This window comes from Crocuta crocuta, unplaced genomic scaffold, assembly GCF_008692635.1.
Source record: "Crocuta crocuta isolate KB4526 unplaced genomic scaffold, BGI_CrCroc_1.0 scaffold396, whole genome shotgun sequence".
In the NCBI taxonomy this organism is placed as follows: domain Eukaryota; kingdom Metazoa; phylum Chordata; class Mammalia; order Carnivora; family Hyaenidae; genus Crocuta; species Crocuta crocuta.
This window is the reverse complement of record NW_027533259.1, coordinates 137140-149204: the sequence shown is the minus strand read 5'-3', so window position 1 is coordinate 149204 and position 12065 is coordinate 137140. Positions and strand designations below refer to the sequence as shown.

The 12065-nt window shown below is 36.2% G+C and overlaps 1 protein-coding gene across 2 annotated transcripts in view; it reads right to left on the bottom strand.

Moving 5' to 3' along the window:
* Positions 1-4056: 4056 nt before the first annotated feature.
* The window catches only part of NAMPT (nicotinamide phosphoribosyltransferase), a 41349-nt gene continuing 33340 nt past the window's right edge, over positions 4057-12065 (bottom strand). For both annotated transcript variants that reach the window (XM_077746978.1, XM_077746977.1), the window contains 5 exons: positions 11539-11764; positions 10548-10667; positions 7980-8120; positions 6710-6844; positions 4057-4749 (listed from right to left, as the gene is read on the bottom strand). In XM_077746978.1, coding sequence (XP_077603104.1) covers positions 4639-4749; positions 6710-6844; positions 7980-8120; positions 10548-10667; positions 11539-11764 — 733 coding nt within the window. In that variant the 3' untranslated portion in view covers positions 4057-4638. The remainder of the gene's footprint in view (positions 4750-6709; positions 6845-7979; positions 8121-10547; positions 10668-11538; positions 11765-12065) is intronic.

The following is a 12065-nucleotide window of genomic DNA, read 5'->3' as shown; positions in this document are numbered from 1 at the left end:
CTGTGGTCTCCACTGCCCAGTCTCTCTGAGGCTCACACCTTTCAGTGCTGCTGCCTCCCGCTGGCCTCCTGGTCCCTTCTCTTCATTCAGTGCACATGCTGGGGCCTGATACAGCTCTCCTCTCTACTGCAACTTCTGCCAGCCTGCTGGAGGATTTTAATGTCCACCAGTCAACCTAACTGTCCTTGCAGATTTCCTGTTCTTGTTTGGTTTCATTTAGCCACTGAAAGATCACACTCCACCATGAACCTGCCCCTCTTTGATCACTAACCCATCCATCCTGGTCTGAGACTAGTGTTTCCTGTCCTCCCAAACCTGCTTGTTCCAGCAACTCCCAGTAGCCCAGATCTGTTATCAGACTGTCCATCAGGCTCCTTACTATATTCCCAATGCTCCGTGTAGTCCTCATGTCCTTATCTATCCAGTTTAGACACTTAGGACCATTCTTTCAGCAGTTATTCAATTAGCACCCTTTTGACCAAACTCATCTGGCAAAACACCAAGCATCTCCATTTCCTCTATGTCTGTACCCAGGCATCAAGGTGCTACTATGGAGAGGAATCAAAAAAATAAAAATAAAAATCACAATAGGCAAATTTTCACTTTAAATTCTCAGTAACCAAATAGTTGGGTCCTCTATTCTGTTCTGTAGTCCTACTATACATCTGGTCACTTTGTTCTCCACAAAAACCATTTTAAAACCTCCTTTTTCAGAAGTCCAGTCTCCTTTGGCCTCCGACTTCACAGAGGAAATCGAAGCCTGCATGTGCACCTATTTGCTTCTCCTTCTCTCTAGAATAGAAGCACCCCTTCCCGTGTGAAATCCACCCAGTCTCTCCACCAGTGCTTTGGACTGCATCTTCTTCCAACCTCATGCAGAATCCAAAACCATCACTGATTCCTTTTGGCTCTATACCTCCAACTTCTCCCTCTTCCCCAGGTCCTTTTTAGAAGGGAAAGCAGTAGCTAAAATGGAAAGGGAGACCCACTGTTGCTTCATTCTCTCCTCCTTTTCACATCCAAAATTCAAAGTTTTGTAAGATAGCTTCTTTCTGCCATGTGCTGCCTCAGCTGCTGGGGAGGGAATGTCTGCAAGCCACTGGCTATTATTTTCCTGGTTAAATCCAGTCAATGCTTTTAATCCCTCACTCTACTTGGTCTCCCAGCAGCATTCAGTCCGGTGCCGAAAAACTCCCTTCTTCTTCCTTTACTCTTCCTGGTTTTCCTCTCATCTCTTTGGCTACCACTTGTCAATATCCTGGGCATTCTTCCCTTCTGCCACTTAACTTCTTTTGAAAGTTCTTCTGGTTTTTCCTTCAGTGTTCTTTTCCTTGTACTCTACAGCAGGTTGGCACATTTTCTTCTTTAAAGGGTCAGAAAGTAAAATTATTAGGCTTTGTAGGCTAGAAGGTCTGTCAGTTGCAACTTCTCAACTCTGCCACGGTAGCGTGAAGGCAGCCGTAAACTAGTATTAGACTAATGGGAGTGGCTTATTCCAACAAGACACTGTTTACAAAAACAGGATATTTTGCATGTGGTTTGCCAGGCTGTATTTTATAGGCTCCCTAGAGAGGTACCCTTTCCTATGTCTCCAAGTCTGTATATCCAACTACCTAACATCCGCATCTAAATGTCTCTATGGCATCTCATGAAAGATCTTAACCTAGAAATTCTGCCCTTTTCCTCCAAAACTGGTCTCCCTCCAATGTCCTTAGAGGCACTGCCATTCAGATGGTGGCACAAGGCAGAAAGTATGAGGAGTATTTAAAAGAGGGTAAGTCTAGAAATGGCCATTATTTAAAGCACACAGTCAAATTTAACATTTCGCTAATAGAGCTAAACTTTATTTCCATGTTTATTACATGTTTATCTTTGATGTTGTATACATACTAGAATTAACATACAACTTGGGAGAAAAGCTGGACATTCTCCACTGAATGGGTTAAAAAGGAATGTAAAACTACAAAATACTTGTTTAAGTGTTGAATTCTAAATTATGGCAAACAGAACAATAATTACCTTGCCATTTTCTCTTTCTAGTTTTCCAAGATCAGTTTTGTTATAAAATATTTTCCATAACAATTTATTTCAAGAAAGGAAATAAGGGATTAAAACCATTTGACTTTAAGTATAGGGTACAAATAAAGAGTCTTAACACAGAACTCCTATCTTCTATTTAAAATACAAATTACTTCAAGATAGTATGAATCGGGAGGGATTAACTGATGTCAACTGCAACTCTAATGACTAAGCAAACCCATACATGCCATTTGCTTTTGTCTGGAAGAGTTAGGCTGATTTAAAGGTGACACACAGTGGAATTCTATTTGAGCACTATGCTAACCATTTCCTACTAAGGATGGGGGAGGGCCAAATATTAAGTGCTTAGTGATAGAATTTCAGATTCATCAGTTTTAAGTGGCTAAAAGAATTAATCATTCCACCCCCTCTCCCATCTACGGCCATGTACAAGTGTAGATTTTTTTGAAGTAAAACTCCAACTACTCTGAAACTGCTGAAAGCCACAGCATACAAAGAATACTATTTGTAGAATTCCCATGTTTAAGGAAAACCAAAATTAAGGGTGGTTTATCAAAGTTGTTATTTGGTAATAAATATGGTTCTCTAACCTCTAGCACATTTTGTGAAGAAGGCTGTGTTCTTCTTGATATTACTAATTTTTACTTAGATACATTTAAAAGATTCAGCTTAAAATTATTTTCCACGAGGAATTACAGGATGAAAACTCCTGATAAATAAATAATGCTTATTGTTCTCATTAAACAACTGTTTAGAATCATCTGCAAAAACCATGTTCATTTTAATGTTTATTAAATGTCTCCTCTAAAGACTTCTACTTTGATTATTCTAATGTTAAATACCTTCTCATGTAACTGTTTAGGATGGATGATTTATGGCTTTTCAATATTTAAAATTCACATTTAATGTCATGTTAAAGCTTTCAAGATCAGACGCTGAAATAAAAGATGAAAGAGAGACAAAGTCCTTATCAAATAGCTTTCTCCCTTCCCCGGAACTCAACATTTCTCTGAAAACTTCAAGGCACACTTCTTTTCTTAGACCCCAGGGGCCGACAAACTTTTTCTGCAGAGGGCCAGGTAATCCACAAATAGTTCAGACTTTCTGGATCATGTGGTCACTATGTAACTACTTGACTTCTGTGCTGTCCTGAGAAAGCAGTCAGAGACAATAGGTATTCACAAAAAAGAGAGCAGTCTGAATGTGGCCTGTAGGCTGAAGCTGGCCTCCTGCCTTAGAACAACAGACATAAATAAAAAAGAATCATTAAAAAAATGAAACCAAACCAAACCTGGTCTGTAGTCAGATGTGACGACTGACTCAGAATCTAGCAGTTAATCACTCTAGAACATTTTGGTGTTGAACGCTTTGCATGTAGCCAACTTATAATTTTTGGTTAAGACTTTTCTATTCAAACATATGTCCTCATGCTTTAATTTATCCTCATTTAAGAACCTGCTTATTATTTATGGAGGGAATAATTTTAAAATTAATAAATGATGTCCATACAATTTAATATTCAATTTAATTTTTAAAAAACTTAATGAAAAATATAACAGAATCAAAATATTTAAAATAAGTACACTCACTACCCATTCCAGTAATTCATTTAAGTCATATCAACTATAGAATAGGAAAAATAAATTCAGAAGTGTAATTACTTTAAAATACACCACTTCCACTTTTGTTACTATTTTACATTTATGTATATATTCTGTAGTGGAAGCAGAAATTCTCTCTAAAAACATCTCCTTAAAATCTTGAGGTGCATGTTAGAGCCACAGGCAATATCTGACATATAAAATTGCAGTACAGGCCTTCAGATTTGGCATTTCACTGGTACAATACAAAGACCAACATGTATAATCACTGTACAGTGCCTAGACATTCCAGTAAGGACCATTGTTTTCTTGAATGTAGAATGATTACTACATATTCTACAAGGGGCAGTGCGGTTAGTAATTCTATAGGGTATGTCCTGACATAATTTCCAAATTGTACAATAACACAAACAACTCTGTTAAGGCCATGTTTTATTTGCTGATTAATGGACAAAGGCAATGTAATTTATTTTCAAGTATTTTCTTGAAAGTCTGTGCTCATAAAAATCATGAAAAGTTGGAAAGACTGTTAAATCACTGAAACTTTAAATATATCTTACACAATCTTGTTTGTACAAAAATACAAGTTAAATATAAACATAAAGCAATCAATGATAATTTTATGCAAATCTGTTTTATGTGATCTTCAGTTATATATAAAAGTTTCTGGGTTCGGTTATTTGTGAAAAGATCAATACCAGATTGAATTACTATCTCTCGGCAAAGGGCCCTAAAAAGCTTACTTATCATTAATCTTTTACATGGTTAAGTACATTTCCTAATTTGAGATCACCTAAACACTGGAAAAAAAAAAAAAATGAAAGGGCAGTATGTCCATAAACCAACAAATAATTTGGCTGTAATGTATCATAAAACACAAAGAAATCCCCCATATCTGTACAATAAACATGATTACATACTCACACGCAGGTGCACACGGGCGTGCACGCACGTGTACACACACACGCAGGCGAGCACGCATACCCAGTCATAAAGCCTAATGAGGCGCTACTTCCAGTTCGATATTCAGCTCTGCATTTTTTCTGATTTCATCAAATGAATAGCTTTTTGTCACCTTCCCATTCTTGAAGACAGTATGGAGAAGATCCTGCACAAATATAACAAGATTAAAATGTAACAGTTATATTAGACGATCAAGCAAAATAAGTAAGGCCTAGAGGAGTTGAACTGACTTGTCAAATACAAAGACATTTGATGGCGTTCAAATTAGGAAGTAATTTTATACACAACATTGGTGGAGCAGGCAGAGAGCATGGCACTATCTAAAATAGCTATGTACAGATATTTAGTTTTTATAAAAAGCATTTACATTCTTAGAAGTTTTCCTTGAGATTTCCAGAAAACAAGAAAATGCTAGCTGATCTTCTTTTTATTTTTCCACGTGGAAGATGCTTACTGGTCGGTTGCCCAGAAGAATCGTGGCTGTTGCTGATAACTATGACCAATGGTAAGCAAAGAAAGCCTGCCAGACCTTCCCTTGTTCCTAGACAACAGACTCAACACTGATTAAACTTAACAACCCTGGAATTTAATAAATTTCCTAGTCACCAAGTTTGGGACTTAAACAAACAAAACCCCTAAAACCCAAGAAACCAAACCAGAAACAAAAATAAGTATGGATTTCTTGATGTACAGTGATTGATTTAAAAACTCAGTGTATATTCCAGAAGTTACTAATACATGTAATCCATTTGATCTATGCAAGGGTAAAAACAGTCAATTGAGAATTAAACCTCAATTCCCTTTGAGTCTGTGGTCTTCCTGAGGAATTATGTGCCCTTAGTTTCTCTCTGCAAAATCCACAGATATAATCTGTGGTGCCTAAGTTTTCCACCAAGATTGAGATGCATAACCTTTTCTTTCATAAAGTTAAATATCATCAAGGAATGGTGGTTCCTATTCTTAAAATGTCTAGATTATAACTGATTACTGCCTCAAATGTTCTAGGGTGTCATTTACATACTCTTGAAATCAATGCCGTTTTAAAGTCATAGTTAGGACTATGTCTACAGTGACTTTAGTCCATCTGGATTCATTAATTTGGCAAACTCTCAGTAGCTACAATGGTTCACTGAAAGCTACTCAATTACCTGAACACAGGCTCTACCAGAAAATTTGTTTAGGAACTTATTTTTCATTAAAGACAGAAAAATGTTTAGTTCTAGCTCAAAACCTTAATATCAAATATACCATAAAGAATACTTAGATATAAATATATATAGAATATCTGATATTGTATAAAGAATTTACAGTGATAAATTAGTGTTTTATTTTTGTAGTAGTTTTCTTCCAAAAATGAGTTTTTTCAATCCAGTGGCTTAAATTTTGTAGCTTCTGAGTTTACAAAATATAAGTGTATTTTTTATGTTAAAGAGCATTAGATCATACGGGCTACTTAAGTACACTATAAACTTTTCCAGTGTGGTTACTTGAATCTGAAAACTTAGTTAAACGTAGATTTCACCAATTATTATTATGTAATCAGAGTCCAGTCGTGATGTTTTCACATCTTATACTAAGGTAACATAATTTGCATTTGTAGCCCAGAATTGCTGTGAGAATCACATGAGACAAGACAAAACCATCTCAACTGGATTCTGTTAAGTTTTTAAAAAATGGGATTATCTTTCAACACCTTAGAATTTGGACAGCCCTTCCTTTATTGAAATTATCAGAGTTTTAACTATCAAATAGTTTCCTTTAAGTATTCTTAGCTGTTCCTTTTTAGAAATGATTCACTGCAATAGATACACACAAGCCTGTTGAAGTTCATCAGTCACCACCCTGCTGCTCACTGTGTGGAAGAACTCTTACTCTTTTTTACTCTTTTTATGAATATCAATAGTTTTCACCCATTGTATGCACAGTCTTATTTATGGTCTAGCCCCCTCTTGGTTTTCATCTTGTTCTGTAGGCTAGGTAAACAACTGCACACATTTTACAGCAAAAATACTTTGTTCTTCAAGAAAAAAATTGTTCTGGAGATTTTAAATTTGCAACATAAGAACCCACTTTCGTAAGTTGGAAAATCAGCACAAATAACATACATGACCATATTCTTCAAGGTCTCCTTTTCCTTCTTCAAGTGTAACAAAATTCCCAGCTGGTGTCCTATGTAGAGATAATCTGCCCTTTTTCGATCTTTTGTTGGGATCAGCAACAGGGTCCTTGAAGACATTAATCTAGAAGAAAAAGAAATAAAAGACTAATCAGGAATGTTACTCCCATTAGAAAGTTTATACATTAATTTATATATAAATCTAAGATACTTTATAGGTATAATTAAACAAATCCACATCGGGCTTTAGAAACGTAAGTCTAGCCTGTGTTGAAGGGCAGAGTCTTCTGTTGGGAAAAAAGGTATGAACAAAATTGAAGTCTGAATATCCTTTCTAACATTCCAGTTGTAGGGAGTCTTTGAAATTAACATGTGACCCTTAAGGGATCTTCTTTTATATTTTGAACTGCCGTTCAACTCATTCTAGTGTAGCACATGCTAGCTATTGGGGGAAAAAAACAAAACAAAACTATGGCAAGGGAACTAAGATTTTTTTACTAAGGTAAAGGCTTCCATTCCATACTTTATAACTTTTCCTTTTGTTACTTTTTACTTTATGCCTTATTACTGTGAAAAGCAAAGAAGATCTGGAGAACCTGAGGAGAACAGGTTTAAACATCAGAAAGGTAGGAGGCCAACATAATAGAATCTAGATACCCTAGAGAAGCAGTTGAATCAACCCCAGAAGTTTCCAAAGACAGGTGAGGAAAGCAAGGAACCAACCCAGAACCCAGGTGTTCTGAGGAATCTTAGTATCCCCCACACCCACCTTTGGATCCACAGAATCTCAAGAGCCTATGAAGACCCTTGTTTTTGGGCCACCTGAAACAGGCAGCTTGGGGTCCCATTCTAAGGCTATTCTAACGGGATTCTGGGATCACAACTCCCACCCCATGCTCCACCTTCTGAAAACATTGACAGTGCTCACACACTTGCTTATGTAATATATGGTGGCTGGGTCAGCTGACATTCCCCCTCAAAATGGACAACTTTTTAACTCAAAAGTATAATACTGAACCAGTGGAAATGACTGGCCTGCATTACTTCTCAAATAATCATCATTTTCCTTTCTCCAAGTCACATCATTTTTTTTTTAACCTAATGTCTCTTTTCTTTCCTTGCTTTGAGTCAAGGTCAGTGGTACCTGGCAATATATTATTAGTTTAGTACCATATCCTTTGACTTCTGCATTCAGTAACTGCATTCTGCCTGACACATAAAGAATGTGCTAACACAAGAGTAAAAATTGAAAGACATACCCCAAGGCCATTGGTTACAACGTAGCTACACTTGAAGGAACAATTCAAGAGATCTCTTGTTAACTTCTGTAGCAAAGCTCCACCAGACCCGAAGGCAATGTTTTCAATACTCCATTTTTTTTGCTTCATGCCTTCTACAATCTAGAAGATCAAAAAACACAAGTAATTTGAAAGAAGGAGGAGATTATTTCCCCTGGATCATATTGATGAATAAAATAAAACATCTTGGAGCCATTTTATAACACCACACACAGTGAAGTAAGAGTAAGGCCTGTAGAGCTATATTCCAGATTTTCTCTTTTAAAAGACCTACCCACCTCAAAAAGGCAGGCTGAAGTCTAAGTGCAGGAGGATTTCATTCAAAGCTCCTGAATTTGTGGTGTTGTCACTGTGGCTGTGGTTGGGGGAATGAAGGAAATGAGGGAATGAGAAGTAACTGGTAATAAGACAGTTAAGGTCTTGTGTCTAACCCAAAAGAGATTTGTGCCTCTTTACTGAAATAAGTGGATTCATTCTGGTACACAAAAACCCCAGAGCAGGGTTATACGGTCAACTTCATGACATGTCACAGGGAAGACGGACGATGAACAGCCAAGTTCAAGAGTAAGGTTACCAATGAGAAAAGTTTGAAGTTTTATTTTTTATTGTATCAAAATTAAGGCATCTATGTACAAAGCAAAACTGTACAGCTCATTCTCCTGCTTCGGAAAACTTATGTTGAGCCCTCTCCAGGACAAAGAAAGCAGGTATTACCCTTTACATAAACCAACACACAAGTGCATCTGCATTAAGACAAACTGGCACCGGTGAAACCTTGGTCAGGGATGAATAGAGTACCTGTCTCAATATTTAACCTCTTGTTTGTAAAGTTAAAAAAAAAAAAAAGTTCATTTTAAGCTGATTCTCAACTTAAAAAAAATACACCTACATTCTCAGCATTTATTTAAAAACCAAAAAAACAAAAAAAAAGAACAAAGGAAACTTTGGTTTTTAAAGGGAAGTTCAAATACCTGACTGAGCCAACTGACTTTCAGAGAGCTGAATGCCAGGTCTGAGCATGGGAAAAGCTAATGGGTTTTCTGAAAATGGCACAGGCCCCTGCCCGTGACGTTTCCATCTGAAAGGGGGTGAAATGCTGATGAGGGCACCTGCTAAACCAGCTAAAATGTAAGTAAGGGCAACAGTTCTTAACCGATATCAAGGTAAGAAACCTTTACATTACGTAAGGACAACAGCAATTTAAAAAATGCCCGCTGAGATTTCTATACTTAGGTCTTCCTCCTCATTGCAGACTTTATGCCTGCCTACATTTTCACAGGAAAGCCCCTGATGTCCCAACACCAAATAACTTAGAGGAGTTTGGGGAGTTTCCACTTTTCTTAGGTAAGGCAGCTTCTGGAACTCTACATGGGCATCACCACAGAAACACTGTTATATGCAATAGTTCCTGTTTTATAGGTCTCTTCTGGAACACAAACTACAGTTTGGATACTGCCCTTTTCTCACCACACCAAATTCTTGCAAACAGAAAAATCCTTTGATAACTTGTGTTATAAAAGTGGATACCATCGGAGACTGATAGATGTTAAAATATCAGTGGCTTTACAATAGTAGATAATCTACGTTATATCAAATGACAGCCTTAATTTTTATGGAGTATTTTAGGTATTTGTTAAAAGGAAATTATAGCTGTTTAAAAGCTTATTTGGGGAAAAAAGGAGGCCAAAAGTTTTAAGATAATATAACACTGTTTGGCTAAATCTAGCAATAATAGTGAGGACAGTTAATGCTTACTTAGAAGAGGTGATAGATTCTGTAAGAAAGCACACAATACCATTCGAGTTTTATAATAAATTGTCAGACTACGTGCAGCTCCATTCCAATAAAACACACCTACTTAAGCAGTGTCAAAAATCAGTTGTTTTATATACAAGGAAATGTTCTTTGGCACTTTGTTTTATGGTGACGTTTCTTTAGGCTCATCCTCAAGGATGCCCAATGAGAACAGAAAGTGGTTAAGTGTGGTTTGGCTGATACACCTAAACTTTAACTTACTATTATAGCTGACTATTGAAACACAGGTTTGAACTGCACTAGTCCATTTATACACTGGTTTTTTTCGATAAATACAATATAGTACTGTAAATGTATTTTATCTAATATTTTTCTAATGAAAGATATATGATTATGTAAAACAAATATTTCTTTTATGTAGCTTACTAGGAATACAGTATGTAATACATATATATGCGTTAATCGACTGTTGATGATATTGGTAAGGCTTCTGGTCAATGGCAGGCTACCAGGAGTTAAGTTTTGGTAGAGTCAAAAGTTATACATGGATTTTTGACTGTGTGGGGTACAGGGGTGCCCGTGACCCTAACCCCTGTATTATTCAAGGGTCAACTGCATTTATAAACTTTAATTAACAGGAAAGACATATACTATCATTAGTATTTGTGAAAAGAATCACAACTATACTTAAATCATTAATGTCCTATTTATCAAACCGTTAAGGAGCTATAATTATAAGGTTGTCTTATTGGAATTTTAATATAAAACACATACCTCTTGTAGAGTATTAATATCTACTCCATCCCCTTGAATAATTCTGAGATAAGGTGGTAGCAACTTGTAGCCCTTTGAGTTCTCAGTAATAGGGAACTTCTTACCCAGAATATCCAAAACCTGTAGGAGAAAATACCCATACAACACAAAATAACTAAAACTGAAAAAAAGTGTANCATTGCCCTCAAAAACATTTGAAGTAATCACGAATAGAATATAATCAATATAACTGTTCAAAAACACCAGGAAAAAATAAAAAAGAAAAACATTTAAAAAAAAAAAAAAAAAAAAAAAAAAAAAAAGACTTTGCTGGGGCACCTGAGTGCCTCAGTCCCAACTCTTGGTTTCTGTTCAGGTCATGATCTCATGGTTCATGAGATTGAGCCCTGCATCTCGAGAGATAGTAATATTTACCATGGAGTTTTCACAGAGATTATATGACATAGCTTAAGCAACTAACACAGTATTTTTCTAGTAATAGACGCCAAAGAATTTGTTCCTATTAATGATTTTTGAAGAAGGTAAACCAAGTCCTGCACACTAAAACCAAATAAAAACCAACAATGCTAAACTGAGCTTTAGAATCTCTAAACAATCACTACCTGAAAAGTATTTTTGAATTCTTTTTATTCCACATCACCTTCCACATATTTCTTTTGCACTAAAAACTTCAAGGTATAGCAATGACTTGTAGTAAAGAAAAACCACAAACTTAGTAACCAAATCACAAGATTAATGTTATTAATTTTCAAGATAAGCAGAAAATATCTGTTCAACATTATCTATTCGACAGTATATAAATAACCCAGAACTGTGGGTTATCCTTTATCTGTTATTAATGTGTGGCCTTGGACAAATTTATTACTCTCCTTGGGCTGCAACTCTAAAATAAGGGGCCTGGTCCAGAAATGCCATGTGCATAAATGAAATGACAGTGGTATCGATATAGCTGGTCCACAGGCATTTTAATAATCAAGTTATTAAAATTTACCTTTAATACAGTGTCCAGAGGATTTCCAGAATCAGGTCTGATTATGAGTGGTGCCTCTGTACTTCTTGACAGTATTAAATGTCTTAGATCTTCACCCCATATTTTTTCACATGCATTGTAAATGTCATAGCTATCGCTGACCACAGATACAGGCACTGACGAAAACTGTGTTACTATATGTTCAAAAGCATCTTTTTCACGGTCTTTCCCCCAAGCTGTTATGGTACTAGAAAACAAAATGAAAACAGAGATTTACTAGGCAGACACATTATCTATTCCAAAATCGTATCTGATGTACTATATACTTACACCATCAATACTACAAAGGTGAGTGAGTGAGTGAGTTTACTGAATGCATGTAAAAAGGTTCACTGACTATTTGAGCCAAACCACCCCTTGGCGGATGTTTAAGACTATAAGGAATCTTATTCCCGCCTCATAGTTATTTTAACTCAAGTTATATTCAACCAACTTTTTTCTTTCTTTCTTTCTTTTTTTTTTTTTTTTTTTTGGGTTTTTCTGAACCT